Consider the following 27,369-nt stretch of genomic DNA (forward strand, 5'->3'; position numbering starts at 1 on the left):
TTTTCTGTTTTTAACTTTAGGGTTATTATAATATAAATTTTATACAATTTCTTAGGAACTCATTTTACTTCACCCACTATTTGTATCTTGTAAACTTCTATTACTTAATAAAGTTAATACAACTTTTAGTCCCCAAATTTAATGTCATTTTGGTTTTAATCTCTAAAATATGAAACTAATGGTTTTGCCCCTTGAAATTTAATCTCATTGTAGTTTTAGTCCTTCAAATTTTAAAATAAATAATTTTAGTCTCTAAAATTTTATTTTATTTTATTTTAGTCCATCTCAAGATTGTTGGTCCTTGTTTCGAAGGACAAGGACCAAAACCAAAGTCAAATTACATTTTAGAAATCAGAACTATTGGTTTCAAATTTCAGAAACCAAAACCAAAATAAAATTAAATTTTGAGATCCGAAACCATTGGTTTCAAATTTTAAAAGCTAAGACCAAAATGAAGTCAAATTTCAGAGTTATTAACCTACTTAGTATCATTGTCTTTTTCTCGAAAAAGAGTAAGTATTGCATCCTATTCCAAATGGTGCCTACGCATTCATCCAGGTGAACCAGAGAGCTTCTCCATGAAACGAGGCAATGGACAGATGACTCGGAGTTTAATATATAATTTTATATATATACAGCTGTCACGCTACACAAAGTCCATCCCTTCAGAACAATACAAACGAGAAGGTTATATAATAATCGAGCTCAGCCTGTTTCTTCCCTTTTACAAATACACTATTATTCTATGGCATCTTAGTGAACAAACAATGAATGAATTACATGTTCGCTCTAAACAAAAATTGCAAACAAAATACTACTTCCTCATTAAACTTTCATGGGAAGGATGTTTTATGGCCATTAGTCTCTTGGTGAGTACTTGTACTTTGTCCCTCATCCGCCGCTTTTCCTTCAGCCAGCTCTTCTGCATCAGTCAGTTTTGCTGGCTCTTCTGCATTAGTCGGTTTCGCTGGCTCTTCTGCATTAGTCGGTTTCGCTGGCTCTTCTGCGTTAGTCGGTTTCCCCTGGGACAGTCAGCAAATAATTATCATCCTGGTGGTTTGAAAAATAGGAGTCTTTTCTCTTACATGAAGAAAATTGAGATATGATGTGGTTATTATATCTCAATTATCATTACTTACCAAGAACTGTTCATTTTGATTATCTCTTATCAAAAGGCAAAAGATTATCACCAAAAAAAAAAAGAAAAGGCAAAAGACATTTTTCATTCACAATTGTTTTTTTAAATTTTATTCTCCTTTTCATTCTATTTCGTTGATGTACCTAACGAATCCTAAATTTCGAAGTAGCTGGAAACCAACTAAAAACGTTGAGCATACTGCATAGACTAACCTTGTTTCGATCACGCCATCCAAGACCAAATGGACGAGAAAGCAAACCTATCCTCCTAGCAGGCACATCTGGCATCGGTTCTTGATTATTTCGTGATGCTGGGGAGCCAGGTTGCGAAGACCTATAAAGCAACAGAGACCTAGGGTCAACATAATCAAGGGCCCTGTTTACCATCAAACATATAGAAGTTACTCTTGTATAACCTAAAGGCTGCACCTATTCCCAGTTTTATTCTTATGGAAAGAGATGTTAAGCCACATGTCCCGGGTGGACCTAAATTTCACGACAAAAATTTGGAAAGACAAAACATTTCAACCATAGAATTACAGTTAGCTAGATATTTGGCAAACTTGACACACCGTGGTGATGCCTGGACTTTAACTTGGCCAGACTGATACTGCAAGGTGGCCTCAAGCATCGATTCTGCCATAACTGCTCTCTTCTCCATTTCAGCAAGCGCAGTAGTGGCTTCTTCATATTTTTCCTGCCATCAATTATATATGCAAATTGTAATGTTACAACAACAACAACAAAACATTATCCTACTAAGTGAAGTCACTGCATTGATTTATGATGCCATTAGGTTTTATAAATTGTAATTTGTTGCAATCTGAAAATTTACCATTGCATTCAACATAACAAAGCAATATACTGAAGCGTAGACAAAGATATGACCAAAGACAGACAATTAGAGTTTAAAGAAGAGAGAAATAGGATAAAACAAGGCATAAGTAACTCATCTGAACAAAATGTGAAAATGAAACTTCATTTCTAGGGGCAGGATAGAGAAAGGACCCTTAAAAGGAAATCTGGAAAAAATGGGCAAAGTTGGAAGCATCGTTTCTATGAGAAAAACAGATGAAACTGAAAGACCTTGACCAGATATGAAAATGAAAGTTCATTTTAAAATTCAAGTCCAATATCCTTGTCAAAATGCGAACATGAACTATCGGACATGACACTTTGACATCCCAAGTAGATTGACAACACTAACTTTCCAAGAAAATTGATTTGTTCGGCAAAGCAATTGAGCAGATTTGTCAAGTAGTAACGAAGTGGCCACCAGTGTAGTCCCTTCACAAGGATTAATTATAAAAGCCTACATATCCACAGAAAACCATACGAGAACAGGCCTCGATGAGATCTCTAGTTTGCTAAGATTGAATCATAATTCTTCCCATGGGCCCCATTGCAAGAGCCTGCTCAAGTTATTTCAGTCACATTTTGGCTCCCATGAAGAGGAGGAAATTTAAAACACTGACTCCTCACCAAAAGCGGAAACAAACGGGATATATTTAATATTTCAATTGTCCAAGAAGATAGCTTTCAAGACAACTGGTGAAAGTAATCAACTAAAAGGAGGGGCAACAAAAGAGAAATAAATGGATGCAAGCTCATAAGACCAGAAACAACAAGTGCCAAATAATCACTCAAAAGAAAAGCTTAAATTTTTATTTCCGGTGTGTAAAAAAGAAATCTTAAATTTAATCCACTAAACAATAAATCTTAAAAAAAATCATCCAGCTGTATCAACCACTGATTGACAAAATTGGTAGCCATCTATCAAATGGTATCTTCTTTGTTAAATTGGCTTATGATACAATGGGGCCGTCAAAAGTGACCAAATGGAAGTGATCTAAGCTTCAAGGAGTATGTGGCAACTAAATGTCCCTTGGTGTTGCAAGCTATTCGTGCGACTTGTCTTGAATGAACAACTATTGATTAATGCAATACACTTCTCTAGGGGTCTCTATTCCTCAAGCCAGTGTGGGGAAGAATTATTCCTGCTTTCAACATGTTTCTTTCCTTTAACAGACATTACAAGATGAATTGAATGGTGTCTGAATAGAAGATTATAGCAGGTGTGCAATGGGGGGATCTTCTTTGTCATAATTTTTTGGAAGGGGGAAGTAGAAGGAATGATAATATTGTTGGCAGTGGCAACATTGTGACTATGACTTAAGCCACGATAAAGATCATACAGATAACAAGCATTTATCTCTAGGCAGCCCAGTTGGAGGATACCCACAAGATGACAAAGGAAGAAGCGATGCAGTGGCGTTATTAGTGATCACAAAAGGATGCATTAGACAAGGGTTCATGTTCAAAATTGGCATAGCATCGCTTGAATGTATGACTATGGGCATGCTTAATGGGGCTTAAACATGTGTGGGAGCTGGGAGAGAGGCATGTTGTGCTGGAAGATGACTCACTTGAAGCTGTCAAACAGCTTTAGAGATATCTGAGTCAGATAGAACCAGAGAGGTCTAGTTGAGATCGGAAGAGCAGGTGAAACTGTGAAAACGAGCTAGAGTTAGATGGAAAATTACATAACTCTCCTATTAGCATGAATAGGGAGTTACATATCGTAACAAGTGTCTACTATGCTGAATAAACTCTTTTCCATGCTCACCACATAACATGAGTTGTAAAGCAAACAAAAGATGAATTAAGAATGATTAAAAAAAAAAAAATTGGGGGGGGTGTTTGGGGGCCCTGGAACCTGAAGCACTTGGGCAGCATATCTTTGTGCTTCTGCATCTTGCTCTGCAAACCTACGAGCATCCTCAGTGACCTTCTGCTCTTGCTCTACCCGCATCAAGACCTAGGAGATTACCAATAAACCCTTCAACTTTGCACAAAAATATTCTTCTCTAACAAAGTAAATAAGAAATCAAACAAAACTGAGACCTGAAGCATAGCAGTTTCCTGCTCTTGCTTATCGGCAAGTGCCTGCTGAAGCACAGTGATCTCTTGCTCCAACTGCTCAACCTGCGAATCATGAGAAACTCTCAGAACAAATTGAAACTCAAGACACCAAAAAATCATATAACTACCTTTCTTGACAGCCTATGCTTTGTAACATGTTCAGACTATCAGTGCCACAATCAAAGGTCAAGTAAACAATGCCTATGCAGAATTTTGCAAAATGTAAAGAATAGCATATAATATAAGTTAATTCTTGGGCAGAAATAGTCCATCGATATGGGATTTCATATTTTGCTCAAGTTTTTAAAGATGAAGGCCCCCGTGGCATCAATCGATGTGCTTCACTGTATTAGACATGTACAGCGGCTGGTTTTAAGTATTCAGGTTTCAGATCTTTGAATCTCAGAGCAGCATCATAAGTTTAATGAACAACAACTCTGGTAAAGTCCAATTAAAAGTTTTGGAAGCATGAAAGGCTAAAATTATATGGAGGACTCCAAGTAGGGCAGTAAACCCTATCCTCAATCCAAGCTACTAAGAAGAACTAACACGCTAGAGTGTCCCATAAAGTATCTCATGCAACTAAATATAGACCGACACCCCAAATTACCTTGGTCATCAATGGACCCCCATAGGAGCATTGACATCCAACAATTCAACTCTTAAGACACTTTACTAGGTTTCTCTCTGATCAAAACCTTCAAGACGTCAGAACCCTCTGGATACAAGCCCTTCCCAGAGCTGTCAGCCACAAACTTTGACACCAATTGATGGACAGCCAAGTAGAGTGACAAACCCTCTGCAAAAGCTAGCTATGGAGGTGGGAGAACAACCTATTAGTTAGAAAATCCCATCTTACCCTTCCCTTTGGTTAGTCGTATTTTGGCATGAGGCAAAGACTATCATGGAATATAAGAATTAATATATCAATATATTTTGAGAAAAAAACTAGAAAGAAATAAAAAAAGCTACTTTATATGCTATTTTATTGTTTATTTCGCTAGCAAGTAGATTTTGTAATGATGACAAAGTTTATGATTTCTTAATAGCAAGGAAACCTTAGGGTAGAACAAGTGGATGTTTCCTTCTTGAGAAGGAAACCTCAATCTATATCTATGTGCCCCTTTTGTATTTTGAAGATAGGCCTAATTGGTCTCTCTATTTTCCTCCTGTTCTTCTTTCCCCTCAAATTTATGCTCTATTACTCTTTCCGCTCTCTATTCTGTTATTCTCCCCATATCCCACTGCTAGCGCATGCACAAGTGTGTGTGAGTGTGTGTTGCATCAGTTTGGTATCAAAGCAAGGCTTCGCATGCTCCAAGGTTGCTTTTGTCATCAAAGAAAGTAAGAAACGAAGAAAAATCGCTGAAAAAACCCTACACTTTGTTTTCGTGACTGTTGGAGCCAAGACATAGTTCCCGATGCCAAACCACAAAACCAACACCACCTGTGTCCGTTGCCTAGAATCTGGCCAAAGCCCTGAACCTTGTCATCACATGCTCCTCCAAACACCTCATATGCCCCACCTGCCATCTGTACAAATCCTCCATGATCTAATTTCCAGTGCTTTATGTGAGTTATTTTACGAGGTTCCTTCCATTCTGTCCTATCCCAGATGTAAGTATTCTCAAATAATAGCTTCATGTGGGCTGAAATTCATTCCTTTTTGCTCCTTATTAACTACGCTTCTTAGTGGGCCTTTTGGCCAAAAACCTCATGCTAACCCTAGAATTAGTATCTGTTGCCAGGTGCAGTATCTAATCCCTTATTTTGTGCTATTCTGTTTTAAATGCTTTCCTAATTTCTAGGATAGGATCTCACCATATCTCTCTAGTATCTTACCATTTCTCTAATAGTTGAAGGTTTTTTGTATCTATTTATACCACTGAGATATTGAATAAAATATAAACTTTTCCATGCATCTATATTCTTTGTCTACCTTCATGGTATCAGAGCTATGATCCAATTTGGGTTTGGATTGAATGCTGGTGAGCAAAATGCCCAGAAGACAGCGACAGCTACTTCATCAGGACTGGCAGCAGCGATTCCTCTAGGCAGTCAGGTACCACAAGACACCAACCCAGTTTCTATCAACATTTAACATTTGAACGCTGAGAATTACCTCTAATGGGCAGGCAGCGTGGGCTCATGTGTCATGGGAAAGTGCAAGTATGGATACCTTACAGGTGCTGTACAGAAACCCAATGAGACAGATGACAAGTTTGCTAGTTGGAAGGCAGAAAACTCTATGGTCCAAGCATGGCTGATCGACTCACCACAGAAATTATAAACCACTTCTCTTTTCAGTCAGCTCGAGAAGCATGGGATGATACCATAGACATGTTTGCATCTCTTAAAAACATAGCAATTGTTCTGGAGATAAAGAGCTCGCTTCATGACTCCAAAAAGGGTAACATCTCTGTCACACAGTACTATGCTAATCATATCTTCTTTTGTATGCTTACATATCCTTCTCAATATCCTCATCTCAGCTACGTCCACTCTATGCTCTTGTTGTCACTTTGAAGCCCAACATTCACTCCCATATAGCATTATTGGTCTTATAGCAGTATGATAAAACTTCCCTTTTACCTTATTAGGTGCTTTCCAACCACAAATAACTTTAATATCCTTTCTCCATTTAAACCATCCAACTTGAAATCTATGATTAATATCTCCGCCTATTTCACCTTCTTTTTGTATAATTGATCCTAAATATCAAAAACTTTTGCCACTTGTACTTGAAGATTACTTCTTGTATAACTTCAGTTAGAGCATTCATAACTAGGTTAAACAAATAAAGGCTCAAAGATGATCCTTGGTGTAGGTCAATCCTCATAAAAAAGTCCCTTGTCTCACCTTCAAACGTTCTTACACGAGTTATCACCCCCTCAGACATATTTAATATGACTTTGATATATATAACACTCACACCTTTCTTTTTCATGGCTTTTCAAAGTATGTCTCTTGGTATGTGATCATAAGCTTTTTCCAAGTTAATAAATACCACATGCAAGTCTTTTCCTTGCCTTAGTACTTCTCCATTAGCCTCCTAGTAAATATATCACTTCTGCTGTGGACCTTCCCAATATGAACCCAAATTAGTTTTCAGAAACACAAGTCCTCTATCTCAAACGATATTGAATCACCTTTTCCAACAATTTCATATTAAGGCTCATAAGCTTTATCCCTCTATAACTTGCACAAGTTTAAATAATCCCTTTATTCTTGTAAATAAGAACTAAGGTTCTTTTCCTCCAATTATCAAGCATTTTCTTGTATCATTAAGTTTCATTAAATAATTTAGAAGGCCGCAACACACCCTCTTCAGCTAAACACTTCCAAACTTCAATAGGGTACCCTTAGGTCCAACAACTTTATTATTTTTCATTTTCTTAACTTCCTTAATCTCGCCAATGCGGATATCCCAATAAAACACCAAATTTTGTTCATCTTCTCTAATTGTAAAATTCTCCAACTCCCAAGTTGAATCTACTCTATTATTGAACATTTTGTAAAAGTAGGCTTCCTATCTTCCTTAATATCTCTATCAATAACCAAAACTTTGCCTTTTTCATTATTTATACATCTTATTTGGTCCAAATCTCTCGATTTTCCCTCCCTATTGTTTGCAATCTTGTAAATCTTTCATTCCCCAAACTTTGTGCCTAACTCCTTATAAAACTCCTCAAACGCTCTACAACAATATTCACCCACTACTTTCTTAGTCTCCTTTTTAGCCAAACAATACCTCTCCCAATTTTCAGCATTATTGCACAAGTGAATGTAAGTTGCCTACAAATAAGCCTAAAATCATTTAGAATTATTTCCTTGTTTCTTAAAATTAATATCATAAGTTTTTTCCTCTAGGTTATTTTATAGACTCCTGTTCCAGTGCTCGATCAAATTTAGCAACAACAGCAAATTGAATAAAGCAACAAATCGCAATGGAAGACCTGCCGCACAAAAAGCACATTATGATTGGAAAAATGGAACTGCCTTTTCAAATTAGAATATACCTTGGCACTTAGTTGTCGCCTATTATCCTGCTTAACCATCTCCATCAATGCTGTTTCGAGCTCCTCCGCTCTGAAACAAATATTAGAAGTGTTAATGATATGCAGCGCGCGTGATCATTCCAACTAGCATGGAAAAGTTCAAACCCTGACATCAAAAATAAAGAACTATCCAACAACTCTCATGACAGTGAGGCAAAAAAATATACAATTAACAACCAAGTCCAAAACTTCAGATTCTAAAAATCTATACAAAATTTCTAGCACTGAAACTTAGAATTTCAACTTCTCCCACCACCTAGCAAAATCCATAAATCCTTCCAGCTAATCAACTGTGCACAATTTTAGAAGATAATAAAGCTTGTACCTAATTCGATTGAAATTGCAAACTATGTACAGGGACCATGGCACCAAGTTTGCCACTTCCCTTAAAATCAGTAAATACATGAATTGTGGCAAAATATTTGCCATTGGCATTCCATGAAATAAGCCAGATATCAAGCAATAGCATGAATACAAAGTTCTGAAAAATCAGCCATTAAATAGTGGATAAAAGTTGAGACAAATTTCTAATAATTATACGCAGAAAATATGCTTTCGAAGACCCCCCCCCCCCCCAAGCTGGACAAAACTTGAAGCTAACACTGCCAATCTATTCTATCCATCCCTGACATTTTGAACATAGCTTCACTGCTTCAATTCTTGTCGAGTATCCTAGATTTAATGTGCAAGACGTAAATGCTTAATTATTGCAAAATCGTTTCAAGAGTTTATTCTCATTTAAAATCAATTCAACTTTTCTATATAATTTGAAGGCAGCAGATTTAAAAGAAGCAGGATTAAAGAACAAGAGTACTGATTATATTGTGATGCACATAAATCCAGTTAAATTGGGAAACACTATAAAACAGAAGAATCAGCATTATTTCAACTACCTGAGAACAGCTGATCTTTTTTCCTCTAGCAACCTGCAAAGTTCACCCTTCAACCATGCTACCTACATGGAGCTCGCTACATGTGAGCACATAATCATTTGATAGAAATTCTCTAATTTCAATCAAATTTTTAAAGGAAAAACACTTAATTTGATTTGGAAAAATGTAACAAAAACATGAATCTAGACAAAATAGTATATTTCATACTCCAATATTTAACTTCACTATCATCTAAAATAATCAGGGCAATTGTATAACAGGAAACGCACAACAACCTGCTCTTGAAGATCCGGAGCAGTATCTATCTCACCATCTCCAGTCAGGCTAATGATAATCTCATCCGCATTAGTGGAACCAGATTCTGTACGTGATAAACTACCATTAATCAATTGATCTGGTTTATCCGTCTCTGTTGTTGATTTAGGATCATGTTTAAAACCAAATAGCTTAGATGCCAGACCCTGAGAATCCCTCCAAGCTTTAAGGCCTTTTGATCTTTCTTCAACTGCAGCTATTACAGCTGGTCGATGTTTATTCCTAAGTTCTTGTAACCGGACTTCATTTACATTTTGGTAACCCATACATGCAGTCAACACAAGCTGACTACTATCAAATGTGGAGCCAGCTAATGATTGAAGCAGAGTTATCGCATCTCCAGCATCTTTTGTTGTTACCAATGCAGGACCTAAAATAAACAGGGCGAGTCTAAGTATTATCCAGAAAAACACTGTTGATAGTTTATTTTCTCTAAAAATACAGCAAAACATATGAACCCAAAAGAAGGTTATAAAAGCATAAAAATGCAATTTTCTACTCAGTACCATATAGCTCCATTAAAGCAAGTGCGGTTCTAAATAGCATGACACGGTTTCCTTCAAAAAGAAGCACATCCCAGACTCGCAGAACTGAAGTCAAAGCATTTCCAATAAATCAGAGGATAAATCTATATAATGAAGAACAATGATGTGATGTGTGAGAATTTTTTAGACAAATCACAAGACAAGACTATATGGTACACGACTCAATAAAGCATAAAACCTGACCACTTTCCCAAGGAAGCATGTTCATGAATATGGAAAGGAACCATGGTCCAGTAACCCATGCTACCTGCACTCCCAGGTAATCTAGATGATTGACTGCACAAGAAGTAAAATTGACTTAGAAATCAACAATGAAACTGCAAAATAAGTCCACAAGGAGAGATAAAAATGATTGACAATATACAAACCCAATTTGGGAAACCTCTCCCGCACCAACTCCTCAAACACAAGTTGGTCCACCTAATTAAGTGAAAATATAATAAATGTCCAACAGCAGTTATAACACGTTGGTGAATTTGCTAATGAAATAGAATGAAATAGAAAACACCACCTGAGACTCTATCATTTCCTCAGAGTAATAACCATCAAAATAATCATCTAAAATGCCCATCAATGTCCTGAGAAAAATCATAGTAGCGGATAAATAGGTATAAAAATCAAGACACAAGCTCAACAATGTTAAAGATGCCCTGCAGGCCTGAAGCAATCAGTCAGACATGCTTCACGATAGAGTGCTTATCACTACAAAAACATTTTTATTGATGTTTTCCCCATAGTGAGACTTTACGTATTCCAAAAAGTCAATCAACAATCTATCTCAGTACCTACCAAAAGGCATTTTCTTCTGGCATCATAAGCAGTAATAGACCGGCAAAGAAGTTCATAGCCTGCAACGTAAATGATTCCAAATCAGATCAGAAGGTTAGCTGTCATGAAACTGAGTATTGCATGAGTCATTCCAAAAACCTAACGCAGAAAATCTTCTTTATGCCATTTCGTTGCCACATTGATATACATGAATCACACACATTGCAGCAGTGAAATGAATTAAAACAGTTAAAACATATTATCTATAGACAAGGAAATGATGGGAAATGGGTGGGAAAATAGAATACAGGATGTTCCTAAAGGATACACAGATCATGATGAGGAGATAATACTGGTAAAGATTCATTTTCCATGACTTAAATATCCATATACACTGATTCGAATTTTGGAATCATAATATTACCGAAATTACTAAATAATCGAGATCAAGAACAACATTAAAATAAAATGGTATATCTTCAAGAGTTGTGGCTATAATTTGAAAACCTAAAAAAAAAAAAAAAAGGAAACGAAAGAACAACAAAAAACAAAAAACAAAAAAAAAAAGTGAGCCAACCTACCTGCGCATTCATACAAAAATGAAGAGAAATTCAAGTAGAATTTTCAGGGGAGAATTACACTGAAAGACCAGAATCACAAATTAATTATTAAGAAGACCCTCAAATTTACCACTCACATAACACAAATTTACCACTTGAGTTATGAGTATTTACCATTTACGTGATTCAAATTAACAAATAAAAAGGTATTTAACACTATATACTGTTCAAACAACACTAATTTACAAGTGGAGCAACGAGGATTTGTGGGAAAGTGGGCCTGCTGCCTAAAGGCCCAGAAACCAAATGCTTAACCTAATTTCCTATGTTATATTACAGAGAATATTCTGTAATAAATAGCAACGGTCAGATTAGAGAGAAATCTGGTCACTATTAGTGCTCCATGATTTTAGGAGGAATAGAATCAAATCTGTATTAATTAGGAGGTATAGGATCAGATCTGTATTGATTGGGTTGATTCCTATTTCCCTTATATATTATGTAATCAGATCATGAGTGAATATACAGAGAATTACTATTCAGAAACTTTCATGGTATCAGAGCCGTGAGAAAGAAAAGCCCTCTCAATGTCTTTCAAGGCTGCATTGCAGCAGCCACGTGGTTTTACTGCTGATGGCAGTAATCTCCCTCCTTCAGGGCAAGGTTCGGCCTCACAAGGTGGCGGAACAACTAGGAGTACACCGCCACTAGGTTTGCCATCGGATGCCTTCTCTCAAATGCCTGTTACCCATCATCTAAATGGGAACAATTACCTTCAATGGTCTCGCTATGTTCTCATGTTTGTTCGTGGTCGCAACAAGGAGAAATATCTCACAGGATCTCCGCCACCACCAGCTGCTACTGATCCACAATTTCCTACATGGTGTGCAGAAAATAATCTAGTAATGGCATGGCTCGTCAACTCCATGACAGTCGAGATTGGAGAAAACTATCTCCTTGCTACAACAGCCAAAGAAATTTGGGATTCTGCAAAGGCCACTTATTCTGTTACAGAAAATACAGCTGCTCTATTTCAAGTCAAACGCTTACTTCATGATCTGGTTAAAGGTGAACAATCTGTAACTCAATATTACACAGCATTAATGAAACTTTGGCAACAAATAGACCTCTATGAGGTCCATGAATGGTCCAATCCCACAGATGCCATGTATTACAAAAAGTTGGTGGATCGGGAACGGTGCTACAAGTTTCTACTCGGACTAGATGATTCCTTTGAAGATGTGAGGGGACGAATCATGAGTCTTAAACCTCTTCCCTCACTTATAGAAGCTTTCAATACTGTCAAGTTTGAAGAAAGTAGGAAGGTATTGATTAATTCCTCTTCTTTTTCTTCCACACATTCTAATGATTCATCTGCTCTTGCTGTCCGTGGCCCCCAAGGGGACACTAAAAACAAAAAGTCTAGCAAATGGTGTGACTACTGTCACAAGAGTGGACACACACGAGAGGTATGTTGGAAGCTTCATGGAAAACCTCCAAACAGCAAGCAGAAAGGCAAAATAGAAAGCAAGGGCTTAATGGTGGGTTCCTCTACTGCTGATAGTAGTCTCTTAAGCCATGATGAGCTACTACTTCTGCGAAAGTTGCTGGACAAGCACGCTACTGCCTCTACAAGTGAGACCCCTACACCCTCTGTTACTCTAGCCCGTGCAGGTACTATCCTAACTCATGCTCTTAGTAGTGTGACTCCATCTAAGAATTTATGGATAATTGACTCCGGTGCCACTGATCATATCACTGGATTTAAAGAGGTCTTTTCTGATTTCAGTCCTTTTTCTAACCATAATACTGTAGAGGTTGCTAATGGGCAGTTTTCCAAGGTTCTAGGTTCTGGAACTGTTATTATCTCTGAACATATTACATTGAAAAATGTTCTATATGTCCCTGAAATTAAGTGCAGCCTGCTGTCAGTAAAACGAGTTGCTGATCAATTGCATTGCCTTGTTACTTTTGATAATATTAGTTGTGTTTTTCAGGACTTGGCATTGGGGAAGATGATTGGCGCTGCTAAAGTCTGGAATGGACTTTATTATATCCAAGGATCTTCACCAAAAGTTTCTATTTCTTGCTCCATTTCATCTACTATGCCAACTAATGAAATAATGTTGTGGCATTCTAGGTTAGGCCACCCTAGTCCTAGTTATATGCAAGTTTTATTTCCTTCTATCAGTAATAAATCTGTTGTTGATTTTCATTGTGATACATGCCATTTTGCAAAACAAATTAGACACTCTTATCCTCCACAACCCTATACCCCCTCTCACCCTTTTTCCCTTGTCCATAGTGATGTTTGGGGGCCGTCTAAATTTGACACCAACTCCAAAGCCCGCTGGTTTGTAACTTTTATAGATGATCATACAAGATTGACTTGGGTTTTTCTAATTACAAACAAGTCAGAAGTGTTTTCTGTTTTTCAAAATTTTTATGCTTTCATCAAAAATCAATTCCAGACTTCAATCAAAATTCTTCGCACTGATAATGGGAAAGAATATTTAAATTCATCTTTTAAAAATTTTTTAACCACAAATGGTATTCATCACCAGACCTCCTGTGTCTATTCTCCCCAACAGAATGGAGTTTCTGAAAGGAAAAACAGACATCTTTTAGAAGTTGCTAGAGCCCTTATGATCGGGGGCAATGTTCCTCACCAATTTTGGGGGGATGCTATACTTACCGCTGCTCATTTGATAAATCGAATGCCTTCAAAAGTTCTGCACTTCCAGACCCCTTTACAAAAATTTCTTGACACTTTTCCAAACTCTTCCCTCGTAACTTCTCTTCCCAAGAGGGTTTTTGGGTGTACTGCCTTTGTTTATAATGAACATGGGGGAAAACTGGACCCTAGAGCCATTAAATGTATTTTTCTTGGTTATTCCTCAAATCATAAAGGTTACAAATGCTATTCCCCTGTTACCAAAAAGGTTTACATTACAATGAATGTCAAGTTTGTTGAATCTCAACCATATTATCCCAAATCATCCATTCAGGGGGAGAACAAGGAAAGTGACTGGACAATTTGTGACTATCACAAGGGTTCTCAAACAGACCAGCAAATAGTTGGACCTTCAATCTCCCTAGATATACCTATTATGCCTTCCCACTTTACAGAATCAACACACAGCTCCCAAAACAGATCTGAACATACACCAAACAGAACCGAAACTACCCCAAACAGATCTGTCTATCAAGATACAAATCCTTTTGAGCCTCTAAACTCTCTCTGTGACCAGCCTATGGTTGAAACTATGGAAAACCAACCTAGTAATACCACAAAACAGCAACGTGACTCTACATCTATGCAGCAACATGACTCTGCACCTGAAATGGGTTCTGAAGAACTTCATTGGCCTATTGCCCTAAGAAAAGGAAAAAGGAGCTGCACTCAACATCCTATTAGTAAGTATGTCTCATACAGTAAGCTCTCACCCCACCTAAAAACTTTTGTAGCAAATGTAGAAAGTGTGAAAATTCCTAAAAGTTTCAATGAGGCTGTTACAGATCTACATTGGAAACAAGCTATTGAAGAAGAATTGAGAGCTTTACAAAAGAATGGAACCTGGAAAATTACAAATCTTCCTAAAGGTAAATCAATTGTGAGTAGTAAATGGGTATTCACAGTAAAATATAACCCCGATGGAAGTATAAACAAATATAAGGCCCGTTTGGTTGCTAGAGGGTTTACTCAAACTTATGGGATAGATTACCAAGAGACCTTTGCCCCTGTAGCTAAACTTAATACTATAAATGTTCTCTTATCTCTTGCTGCAAATTTAGATTGGTCTTTACACCAACTTGATGTTAAAAATGCTTTCCTTAATGGGGACTTAGAAGAAGAAGTTTACATGGAGATTCCTTTGGGAATGAGAAACTCAAACAATTTTGGGAAGGTGTGTAGGCTACACAAATCTTTGTATGGGCTGAAACAGTCTCCAAGGGCTTGGTTTGAGAAGTTCTCTCGAGCCATCAAAGGGTTAGGCTATAAACAATGTCAAGCCGATGATACCCTGTTTGTTAAACACCATCATGAAAAAATAACTATACTTATTGTTTATGTTGATGATATAGTTTTGACAGGGAATGATGAAAAAGAAATCACAAAGCTAAAAGGAGACTTAGCAACAGAATTTGAAATCAAAGATCTTGGCCCACTAAGATACTTTCTAGGCATGGAGGTGGCGCGAACTCATAAAGGGATAAGTGTATCACAACGTAAGTATACACTTGACCTCCTAAAAGAAACAGGGATGTTGGGAGCTCGACCTGCTAATACTCCAATGGAGCTGAACCAAAAGCTAACAATCAAGTTAGATGGAAAGGTAGTAAACAAGGAGCAATATCAAAGGCTAGTAGGGAAACTTATTTACCTATCCCACACAAGGCCTGACATATGCTATCCAGTTAGCGTGGTGAGCCAATTCTCAAATAGTCCTCAAAAGGAACACATGACAGCAGTCTACAGAATACTGAGGTACCTGAAGAAGACCCCAGGACAAGGGTTGTTCTTTGCTAAGGGCACATCTAAAGAAATTGAACTATTCACTGATGCTGACTGGGCAGGATCAAAAAGAGATAGACGATCTACTACTGGTTATTGTTCTTATGTGTGGGGAAATTTAGTTACTTGGAGGAGTAAGAAACAACCAGTGGTATCAAGGAGTTCGGCCGAATCAGAATATAGGGCCTTGGCCCTAGGTATTTGTGAGGGGATATGGCTTATGAGACTCTTGAAGGAGCTTGAAATTGAGGTTAATGCTCCAATGAAAGTTTGGTGCGATAATGTGTCAGCAATCAAGATTGCTAATAATCCAGTGCATCATGATCGCACAAAACATGTGGAAATCGATCGACACTTCATTAAAGAAAAGATAGATAGTAAGGTGATTGATCTAGCTTACATTCCCTCAAGAAATCAAATTGCAGACGTGATGACAAAGTCTCTAACTCAAGAAAAATTTGAAGGTTTCAGAAGCAAGCTGGGAATGATTAACATCTACTCACCAGCTTGAGGGGGAGTGTGGGAAAGTGGGCCTGCTGCCTAAAGGCCCAGAAACCAAATGCTTAACCTAATTTCCTATGTTATATTACAGAGAATATTCTGTAATAAATAGCAACGGTCAGATTAGAGAGAAATCTGGTCACTATTAGTGCTCCATGATTTTAGGAGGAATAGAATCAAATCTGTATTAATTAGGAGGTATAGGATCAGATCTGTATTGATTGGGTTGATTCCTATTTCCCTTATATATTATGTAATCAGATCATGAGTGAATATACAGAGAATTACTATTCAGAAACTTTCAGGATTTACTCAATAGGAATAAAAGATTCGTAAATTTGGTCCTCAGGCATAATTCTCCCATTTCATAATCATTTATGCTATGGTCCTTTTAAATTCCCCAGAAAATTTGAACAAATTTATGGCCACATTCATCAAAAGAAAAGAAAGAACAAACTCCCTTTTTCATTCATTGATACTCTGTAAATTAAATTGATATAAGAAAACCACTTTTTACAGTTTATGAATTATTATGTCATAACCGGGCTAGCTAAGAGAAAATCACATACGAAAATAGATGTGCTGAACTCCATACCCTGTGCCTTGGATGAAGGTGAGCACTTCATAACTAAAGGTAAGCACATCCGTCAAGACACCACACCTTGAAATTCAGAGGCAAGGAACTCTAGAACACCTTGCCTCTGCCTTCAAGCAAGTGCAAATGCCCTAGTGGCTTTCATAACACTAACCATTATCCAAATATTAGTCCGAGGATGTCCCCTACATTAGTGCAAATGTTGTCTAAATCTGGATAACTCCAACCCACTAACTTAAGATAAAAAGGTCACACTCAGCCAAAAACTGATGGACCAGTAGCTAATGGGCCCAGATTTAATTGGTCAAGCCTAAGCGAGGAATGTGTGAAGTTGAGTGATAGAGAGAGAGGTGGGGCTGTGTGATGTATGTATTTGTGTAGAGGGGTTCAGTGAGGGAATCAAGTAGACCGAGTATTGTGAGGAGAGGGGGTCTAGTCCCTCGAATACCAGACTAGGAGGGAATTATTTTCTCATTGTTTCTTTCATTTTTCAGTGTGTTTGAGCTTTCCCAAGGCTAGAGAACGGACTTGTATTCTCCACATTTTACAGCAGTAATAGAGGACACAGAGCATTAAATCTCGTCAAATCTGTCTTAAAAATAGCCGGATCTATCAAAAACCCTTATATTTATTTGACACACCAATGACAGACTGTTATGGCGGTCTTAGTCCTATGTGTTTGAACAGATATATCATGGAATTAAACATGATGCCAGTGGGTTCAAGGTTCCCGAATCTCACAAGGCCAAAACGTTTTGCCCTAATATTCAATGAGTTATACAAACAGGAAGATAGATGCAAAGTTTTTAAGCAGTTAATAACATGTTGTGGGAAAGTGGGCTGGCTGTTAGCGGCCCATGAACCAGTATTTTACCCTAAATCTCCTAGATCATTTAATCATAAATGCTGTAGTCCAGGATCATTTAATCATAAATGCTGTAACGGTCAGATTGAGATAAAATCTGATCATATCTGATTATTATCCTATCCCATGATTCTAGGAGCTATTTAGGGAAACCAAATCAGATCTATAATAATTAGGAATATTCTTCCCCATCCTATAAATCATGTAAATTGCTATTCAGTGAAATATATTGTGAATCATTCAGAAACACTAATATGGTATCAGAGCACTGATCTGAAAATATTCTCAATGGCGTTCAAAGCTGCTCTTCTGCAGCCACGCGCCTTCGCTGCTGAGGGCAGCAACTCCGATCCCTCACAGCAAGGGACACCAGCCCTAGTCCCTCAATCTGATGCGTTCTCCCAATTCCCGGTTACCCATCGCCTAAATGGGCATAATTACCTACAATGGTCCAGATACGTGTTGATGTTTGTTCGGGGACGAAATAAGGAGATCTATCTTACTAAAGCTCCACCAGCGTCCACTGACTCCCAATTTGCAACATGGTGTGCAGAAAACAACCTAGTAATGGCATGGCTTATTAACTCCATGACCGCCGATATAGGAGAAAACTATCTTCTTGCCACCACAGCCAAAGAAATCTGGGATTCTGCTAAAGCTACCTATTCTGTCACCGAAAACACAGCAGCTTTGTTTCAGGTTAAGCGACAACTCCATGACCTAACCAAAGGTGATCAAACTATTACCCAGTATTATACTGCTCTAATGAAACTTTGGCAGCAAATAGACCTCTATGAGGTCCATGAATGGCCCAGCACTGCAGCAGCCATGTATTACAAAAAACTAGTGGATCAAGAACGCTGCTATAAGTTTCTTCTTGGTCTTGATGATTCCTATGAGGATGTGCGAGCAAGAATCATGAGTCTCAAGCCACTTCCATCTCTACTTGAAGCATTCAACACTGTTAAATTTGAGGAAAGCCGAAAGGTATTAATCACTGCCTCTAATATTTCCTCTACTTCAACTAACTCCTCTATTCTCGCTGTCAATGGCCCACAAAGTGATCCCAAAGCAAAAAAGGGTAATAAGTGGTGTGACCACTGTCACAAGAGTGGTCACACCCGAGAAGTGTGCTGGAAGCTGCATGGCAAGCCTCCAAACAACAAACCTAGGGGCAAACCTGGCAGCAAGGGAATGCTAGTAGGTGTTAACTCTAATGAAACCATTAGTCATGATGAGTTGCTGTTACTGCGCAAATTTTTGGATAAGCACCTGCCCTCTACTCCTGACAGTGAGAACACTACCCCTTCTGTCACTCTAGCCCATGCAGGTACTGCTCTCACTCATGTTTTTCATAGCCTGACTACATCTAAAAATCTATGGATTATAGATTCTGGCGCAACTCATCACATTACTGGATTTAAGGAATTATTTTCTGACTTTAGTGATTTTTCCATACACAACTGTGGAAGTTGCAAATGGGCAATTTGCTCAAGTCAGGGGCTCGGGAACTGTGATCATTACTCCTAATATTACTCTGCATAATGTCTTATATGTTCCTGAGATTGAATGCAGCTTGCTCTCAGTACAACAAGTGGCTGAAAAACTTCACTGTCTTGTTACTTTTGATAACACTAGCTGTGTTTTTCAGGACTTGGCATTAGGGAAGAAGATTGGCGCTGCTAAAGTATGGAATGGCCTCTACTATATACAAGGGTCCTCCCTACAAAAATCTATTTGTCATTCTGTCTTATCCCCTATGCCCCTTGATGAAATAATGTTGTGGCATTCTAGATTAGGCCACCCTAGTCTACGCTATATGCAAGTTTTATTTCCAAATATTAATGATACTGCTATTGCTGAATTTCATTGTGACACTTGCTATTTTGCCAAACAAGTTCGAAATACTTATTCTTCTCACCCATATAATCCTTCTCACCCCTTTTACCTTATACATAGTGATGTTTGGGGGCCATCTAAATCTGAAACACATTCCAAAGCTCGTTGGTTTGTAACCTTTATTGATGACCACACAAGATTAACTTGGGTTTTTCTAATGAAAGATAAATCTGAGGTTTTTTCGCTTTTTCAAAATTTCTATACCTTTATTAAAAATCAATTCCAAACCTCTATCCAGATTTTGCGAACTGATAATGGCAAAGAGTATTTAAATTCCTCTTTTACAAATTTTTTAGCCACTAATGGTATCCATCATCAAACCTCTTGCACCTACACTCCACAGCAAAATGGCATCTCTGAAAGAAAAAATAGGCACCTACTTGAAGTAGCTAGAGCCCTCATGTTTGAAACAAATGTTCCTTCAAGATTTTGGGGAGATGCTATACTTACTGCTACACATTTAATAAATCGTATGCCTTCCAAAGTCCTAAAATTCAAAACTCCTCTCCAGACACTTCTTGAGCATTTTCCCAACTCTGCCCTCTTTACCTCCTTACCTAAAAAGGTATTTGGTTGCACTGCTTTTGTTTACAATGAACATGGGGGGAAACTGGATCCTAGAGCAATAAAATGCATTTTTCTTGGCTACTCTTCAAACCAAAAGGGATATAAATGCTACTCTCCCATCACTAACCGAATCTATATTACTATGAATGTGAGATTTGTTGAAACACAGCCATATTATCACAAATCACCTATTCAGGGGGAGAATCAGGGAAATAATTGGATAATTTGTGATCACTCTAACAAGCAAACAGAACCTTTAACCTACACAAACCCTTCCATGCCTCTAGATATACATATTAACCCACCATCTATACCTGCCACATCTCCAGAACCCCAACACAGCCTTCAAAATAGCCCAGAAAGGACTGACCAAACCCCAACCAGACCTGAAAACTACCCAAACAGGCCTGTACCTCAAAACAGAAACTTGTTTGAACCCCTAAACTCTATTTCTGATCAAGATATGACTGAAAACTTGATAGAATCACCTCCTCATAGCGAAGAACAGCAAAACACTGAACAAAGGCCCACAACTAATCCAACACAGAATCATGATTCTGCACCTCAACCTAGTCCTGAAGATCTCCATTGGCCCATTGCTTTAAGAAAAGGTAAAAGGAGCTGTACTCAGCATCCTATCAGTAAGTATGTGTCTTATGCTAAGCTCTCTCCTCATCTAAAGACTTTTGTAGCTAACGTAGAACATGTGAAAATTCCTAAGAATTTCAATGAGGCTATTTCAGATCCAAATTGGAAGCGAGCTATCGAAGAGGAATTAAGAGCTCTACATAAGAATAAAACCTGGAAAATTACAAATCTGCCTAAAGGTAAGACAATGGTAAGTAGTAAATGGGTATTTACAGTAAAATATAATCCAGATGGGAGTATAAATAAATATAAGGCTCAGTTAGTTGCTAGAGGGTTTACTCAAACCTATGGCATAGATTATCAAGAAACCTTTGCTCCTGTAGCAAAACTCAACACTGTGAATGTACTATTGTCTATTGCTGCAAACTTGGACTGGTCTTTACATCAACTTGATATTAAAAATGCCTTCCTAAATGGAGACCTAGAAGAAGAAGTTTATATGGAAATCCCTTTGGGGATGAGAAATTCAAAAAACTGTGGGAAAGTTTGCAGGTTATACAAATCTTTGTATGGACTAAAACAGTCCCCCAGAGCTTGGTTTGAGAAATTCTCCCAAGCAATTAAGGGACAAGGCTACAAACAATGTCAGGCTGATGATACATTATTTATTAAGCACTATGATGACAAACTAACAGCTCTCATTGTATATGTTGATGATATAGTATTGACAGGTAATGATGAAAAAGAAATTGCAAGGCTGAAGGAAAATTTAGCAACAAAGTTCGAAATAAAAGACCTGGGCCCACTACGATATTTTCTTGGGATGGAAGTGGCACGAACAAAAAGGGGGATAAGTGTATCCCAACGAAAATACACACTGGACCTCCTAAAGGAAACAGGGATGCTAGGATCTCGGCCAGCCAACACCCCAATGGAACTAAACCAAAAGCTGACAATAAAACCCGATGGAGAAGCAGTAAACAAAGAAAGGTATCAAAGGCTAGTGGGGAAGCTCATCTACCTATCCCACACTAGGCCTGATATTTGTTATCCTGTTAGTGTAGTAAGCCAATTCTCAAGCAGTCCCCAAAAGGAACATATGGTAGCAGTTTACAGAATCTTAAGATATCTGAAAAAGACTCCAGGACAAGGACTATTCTTTGCAAAAGGTGACTCTAGAGAAGTGGAACTCTTCACAGACGCTGACTGGGCAGGCTCTAAAAGGGATAGACGGTCCACCACTGGTTATTGCTCCTACGTATGGGGAAACTTAGTAACCTGGAGAAGCAAGAAGCAACCGGTAGTTTCAAGAAGCTCAGCAGAATCAGAATATAGGGCTTTAGCTCTAGGTATTTGTGAGGGGATATGGCTTGTAAGGCTTCTTAAGGAGTTAAAGATGGAAGGCAAGGTACCAACAAAGGTGTGGTGTGATAATCTCTCAGCAATAAAAATTGCCAACAATCCTGTACATCATGATCGCACAAAGCACGTGGAAATAGATCGTCACTTCATCAAAGAAAAGATTGACAATAAAGTGATTGACCTAGCCTACATACCCTCAAGATATCAAATTGCAGACGTGATGACAAAGTCCTTAACTCAAGAAAAATTTGAAGGTTTCAGAAACAAGCTAGGAATGATCAACATCTATTCACCAGCTTGAGGGGGAGTGTGGGAAAGTGGGCTGGCTGTTAGCGGCCCATGAACCAGTATTTTACCCTAAATCTCCTAGATCATTTAATCATAAATGCTGTAGTCCAGGATCATTTAATCATAAATGCTGTAACGGTCAGATTGAGATAAAATCTGATCATATCTGATTATTATCCTATCCCATGATTCTAGGAGCTATTTAGGGAAACCAAATCAGATCTATAATAATTAGGAATATTCTTCCCCATCCTATAAATCATGTAAATTGCTATTCAGTGAAATATATTGTGAATCATTCAGAAACACTAATACATGTTAATGACAAATGACTGGGTAAGCTCATGAAGGTGATATACAAAATGAGGTCCCCAGCTATTTCTACTGTCATCAATCATCCCGCTGCTCCAAGCAAAGCAATAACCATTTTCCAGTTGCCCAAACTGTCTTTCTTTTTGCAGAACAATTGAACTAACATTCATTTTCCAAATTGATGGAGTAACAGTAAATGGGTGGCAAAGTTAGCTTTAAGGAGGTTCAATTTAGAAACTGATCATATCTAAGCTAACATCAGATATCCTGATTTGTCATTCAAAAATAATGAAACTCAAGAGTCCTTGAAAGCAACTAGCGTAAGGCAGCACAATTTCCAGTTATTGTTAATTGCTGACGAATTGCATCCAGACATCTCAGAAACATTGAAAATGGCCTCTGTGAACAAGTTTCTTTAACTCAGGTCAGCTCACTACAGTATTCACAGGTTCTATTTAGACATCTCTTTAGCCTGCCGACAGTTATGTTTCTAAAGACACAGAATCCATCATAACCACATAACGTCTTTAAAAATAACAGGGATAAAGAAAACATATAACTATTTCTTGAAGCAAAGACCTGGCAATAACCAACAGAAGGATTATGTCTGGCATATGCAGTAAGTAATCGCCTCAAAGCATTTCTACCATCCTCATCCAGAGCAGGATGGCCAGGGAACGTTCGAGGCAGATCCTGCACAAACAACAAAAGACTGTAAGTTGAGGGACTTTAGAGCCAGATTTAAAAACCACCAAAAAAAAAAAAAAACACTCGCTTGCACACACAACAATCATAGGGGAATTATCATAGGTGAAACCTTTTCAATCTGCCCTTTCCATTTTTCTGGTACACATATGGAATCTACATTTGCTTTTCCATCTTTGTCACTTGACTGCATAATTTGTTGATCCAATTTACTTGCAGAATCATTCTCAGGAGTTAGCAGGCCCTGATAATATTTCTCTACACGTCTTGCTTTTACACCCACAAAAGCTTGCCAAAGCTAAAGCAACAAAACAAACAAGTGCTAAATCACAAGGAATGAATAAACAAAACAGAAGTTATCCAAATTATACAATGAGTACCTCTCCCCTCAGCGCCATTGGCACTCCCCCACGAACAAGAACCTCCAGCTCCTCCTTCCAAGGACATGAAGACTCTAGTAGTGTTGCATCACCAGCAGTACCATTGGCGGAGGCATTCACACTATCAGCTGAAGGCACATCTAGACTAGGGTCTGACCTCTCTACATCATAAAACTCATCATCAGAGTCCTCCTCACATGCTCCTCTTTGTGATTTAGCCTCTTCAGTATTAGATTGTGATTTCCCCATTCCGAGCAATTGTTCATCTCTCAACAGGTTCTTCCTGTTTCTTTCAACAGACTTCTTTATGCGATTGCTCATCATATCCTCAATAGTACGAAGTGATGGTCTTATCTCTGTCCATAGTTCAACTCTATGAATCTTTTTCGCCTCAGATGCTGGTAACTCCTCTTTTTTACCACCATTATCAACTGTATTATTAGAATCAGGTTTCTGATTTCTTGACTCATATCCGTTAACGCCCTTCCCCGAGTCTCCAGCTTCAGCCTCTGAGACATTGTCATTTTCCTCAACATTTAGTTCATTTTCAACCACTTGAGCAGATTCTGCTTGCTGATCTAGGAAGAACTTCCATCGATCTGACCTTTCTTCTTCTTCCTCCTAAAAGTACAGCTCACGAGGGTTACACATTAAACATCTTCCATTTCAAAGACAATATCTATGACAGGAATAGCAAGAAATAACAATTCACATTAACACATAATCAAGACTTGCAGATGTTTGAATCTGCTATTCTGTTAAGAATTTCAACTTAACAGAAAATGAAATCCCCATGAAATCAGACGACCTTTCCTCAAAAACAACAAAATTTTAGACTGTCCAAAGAGGAATTATAAATCCAAAGTATAATTAAAACCTTGTATATGTTAGCATATTCACGGTATCTTTGCAGGTGCTGAGGTCGCACGGTAAACCCATAGGCGTCCCTGTTTACACCATCAGGCATTAATGTCTAAGAATGAATCATAAAAAAATTTAGAATAATGAGACTAAACAAGAAAATAGAACAAAATAAAATGCATTATAGACATTGATTATCAAGAGAAGACTCCGATAAGAATTAGGAGCACCTTATCAAGAATCAAGGCAGGGAGGAAAGAATCAAAGTGCAACTCAGCTCAAATTACTTGCCGTCGGGCGGCTCAGATTAGACAACAGCATATTTAGTGAAAAACCCACACTCCACTTCCCATAATGTTCGGCATTGCCTCAGCGCAGTTCCCAGCTTAGAAGTAAAGGAAGAAAAGAAAAACAACACATTCGACCCTCCCCATCAAGAATTCAATGCCAATATAGAAGTCAACAAAAAAAAAATCCAAATCAAAGCAAGATCGGTCTTTAAAATACAGCAATTAAATAGAAAACCCAAAACCATTGAAGCGAATCAAATTGTCGCAATTTGCAGTTCCATAGCTAAGGCGGGGCATAAATGTCTTCGAAATCGAAGCTGTCCAAGCAAATTGCAGATTATACCCAGGGTAAAAAAACGATATGATGAAGTTAACTATTGATGGATCTAACAGATGGCGATAGCACAAAACGAAAATCCTATGGAAAAGGGATACTAGAGGAAGTGAAGGAGTGAGAGACGCTTGGAGGAGAGAGCAAAGATGGGTCCATTTACACTATAGAAAACAAATGTGGCAAGTACCTCTTATGCTCAAAGGTGATGAGAGGATTTAGAGCATTGCTGGCCTTCATTGGTGGATTGGATCGGATTAAGCGGCGAAGCCAGAAGAATTTGGGCTGAACGCCAAGTAGAGGAAGATCTTAAGAACCCCTTGATTTTCTGCAATTGAAAGCTTCTTGTGGCAGTCAAGTCACTAGGAGCAGTTGGTTTTTCGGAGTGCAGCAAGGGTAGAGAGATAGAGAGAGAAAGAGAGAACATGCACAAGCGAAAGAGGAGCGAGATTACCGTCACGTTATGATTACATGTGCTCTGTGATTGCTTCACACAGAGACCGAAAAGGCAAAAAGCACTTTCAATTTTTTAAACAAAATTTTGACAATTTATTACCCTTTTTTTCCTCGACGTAGTCACCCTAAGATGGGATCCTTGCCCGAAGAGTCACTGTGTCGCAAGAAACCAATTAAGAGGTCCTAATATTCTTACATATCTCCAGCTTCGTTAAGGTGTGCTTTTATTCTTAAATATCTTTAGCTTCACTGTTATCCTGGCCCTATTTATAAATTATTTTTAATATGTTTTATATAAATTAAAAAAAATCTTAAATATTATTAACTCTTATTTAAAATTCAATAACTTTTTAACTTTGTCCCTATTTAATATACATTATACCTCATGTAAATAAAATTAATATAATAATAAATAAATGGTAAAATTATACATACATACATACATACAAAAAATTTCTTAGTGCCCTATAAATAGAACAAAAAAATATCTTCTCTCTCTATTCTATAAATAGGACCAGAGAAATACTTTGTCCGTTTTATATATAAGAAAAAGAAAAATTTTAAGGAGACATGTCCAAGTTACTTGTATTATTATTTCAAGCTATCCAAACACACATAGTCATATGTATTATTTTTTAAATATTAACATTTAATGAGTATTTAATTATAAATTCATACTAAACCAAAAAGAATATATGGTTATGTGTGATTGAAAAATTTAACATAATAAATATAAATTCATATATGTTATGAATATAATATTTTTGTGGGTATTTATGTATCTACCATTATCTTTCTTATCTCTTATTATCTTCAATATCCCCTATTATCTCTATTATCCATAATTATCTTCTACTATTATGGAATCTGTAGATTCTATTGAAGATATAAAGTTATATCTATAAATAAAGAGTATGTATCATATGTTCAGGACCTCAAATGAAATAAGAAATATTCTCTTGTTTTTCTATTCTCTATTCTCTACTTTTTTTTTCTATATTACACTATTTATTTCAAACATGTTATTAGTACGAGACTCACAATTTATTTCATAACAATATAAACTTTAATGCTTTTAACTATTTTTATTGTTATGTGTGAATTGGTTAGAGACGTCTTATATTCTAATTAGATGGAGTGAATTTAAAAATTTCTGAAATGTTAATTCACTGTTTTTTTTTTTTTTATTGCTCTTTCTCTTGTTGTGTCAGACATACACTCTCTCTTATCTATTTTCTATTCATTCTCCTCTCTTTTTTACTATCGTCCCATAAATAATAATATTCAAAGTATATATCTTTATTATTAACTAATTTTAGTTAATTTTTTATTTAAATAATTTGATTATTTATATCTTTTTACATACAGGGCTGGATGCGTATGTAATTGAGCTTCCGTAATTGCTAGGGAAAGAAATAGTTAATGACCAAATTGGCATGATCACTGCTGTGTTAAGACCATCTAGGCGATCGCCTCATGCCTTTATAAAGAATTTTTTAAACCACTTATATGTTTATTTTATTCGTCAAGATTAGGCATTGAATGCATATCACAGAGATTCTTTTTATGTACAGAATAAAGAAATGGATGCCAATATTTTATTGAAATGAAGTTATTTTTAATTCTTAAGTTGCCTTCAGCATTTTAAAGCATTT

At 37.3% G+C, this 27,369-nt stretch overlaps 2 protein-coding genes across 3 annotated transcripts; one reads left to right on the plus strand and one right to left on the minus strand.

Annotated features, from left to right (window-relative positions):
- Window positions 1–604: 604 nt before the first annotated feature.
- LOC114754768 (TBC1 domain family member 9B) lies at window positions 605–25,708 on the minus strand. 2 transcript variants are annotated; one of them, XM_028943593.1, is made up of 19 exons: window positions 25,449–25,708; window positions 24,654–24,723; window positions 23,777–24,397; window positions 23,509–23,694; window positions 23,271–23,384; window positions 10,660–10,718; window positions 10,382–10,448; window positions 10,239–10,290; window positions 10,054–10,146; window positions 9,832–9,915; window positions 9,471–9,695; window positions 9,286–9,371; window positions 9,011–9,072; window positions 8,079–8,148; window positions 4,042–4,122; window positions 3,854–3,955; window positions 1,710–1,834; window positions 1,351–1,471; window positions 605–1,022 (listed from the first exon to the last, which is right to left on the minus strand). In XM_028943593.1, exons 1-19 carry the CDS (start codon window positions 25,496–25,498, stop codon window positions 834–836), a joined length of 2,457 nt encoding a protein of 818 aa, XP_028799426.1. In that variant the 5' UTR covers window positions 25,499–25,708; the 3' UTR covers window positions 605–833. The 2 variants fall into 2 exon arrangements, with proteins under 2 accessions (XP_028799426.1, XP_028799425.1); XM_028943592.1 differs by having other exon boundaries at window positions 9,286–9,695.
- LOC114754769 (uncharacterized) lies at window positions 18,088–19,376 on the plus strand. Its single transcript, XM_028943594.1, has 2 exons — window positions 18,088–19,005; window positions 19,327–19,376. Exons 1-2 carry the CDS (start codon window positions 18,141–18,143, stop codon window positions 19,359–19,361), a joined length of 900 nt encoding a protein of 299 aa, XP_028799427.1. The 5' UTR covers window positions 18,088–18,140; the 3' UTR covers window positions 19,362–19,376.
- Window positions 25,709–27,369: the final 1,661 nt, after the last annotated feature.

This window comes from Neltuma alba, unplaced genomic scaffold, assembly GCF_004799145.2.
Source record: "Neltuma alba isolate B1F8T4 unplaced genomic scaffold, ASM479914v2 tig00010189_pilon, whole genome shotgun sequence".
Classification (NCBI taxonomy): domain Eukaryota; kingdom Viridiplantae; phylum Streptophyta; class Magnoliopsida; order Fabales; family Fabaceae; genus Neltuma; species Neltuma alba.

Coding starts and splice junctions, on each gene's coding strand:
- LOC114754769 (XM_028943594.1), top strand. CDS start 18,141: ATGTTTGTTCGGGGACGAAATAAGGAGATCTATCTTACTAAAGCTCCA. Junction 19,006..19,326: donor TGTCACTCTAGCCCATGCAG/GTACTGCTCTCA, acceptor TGTGTTTTTCAG/GACTTGGCATTAGGGAAGAA.
- LOC114754768 (XM_028943592.1), bottom strand. CDS start 25,498: ATGAAGGCCAGCAATGCTCTAAATCCTCTCATCACCTTTGAGCATAAG. Junction 24,724..25,448: donor ATCACCTTTGAGCATAAGAG/GTACTTGCCACA, acceptor TGGTGTAAACAG/GGACGCCTATGGGTTTACCG. Junction 10,291..10,381: donor AGGAAATGATAGAGTCTCAG/GTGGTGTTTTCT, acceptor TCACTTAATTAG/GTGGACCAACTTGTGTTTGA.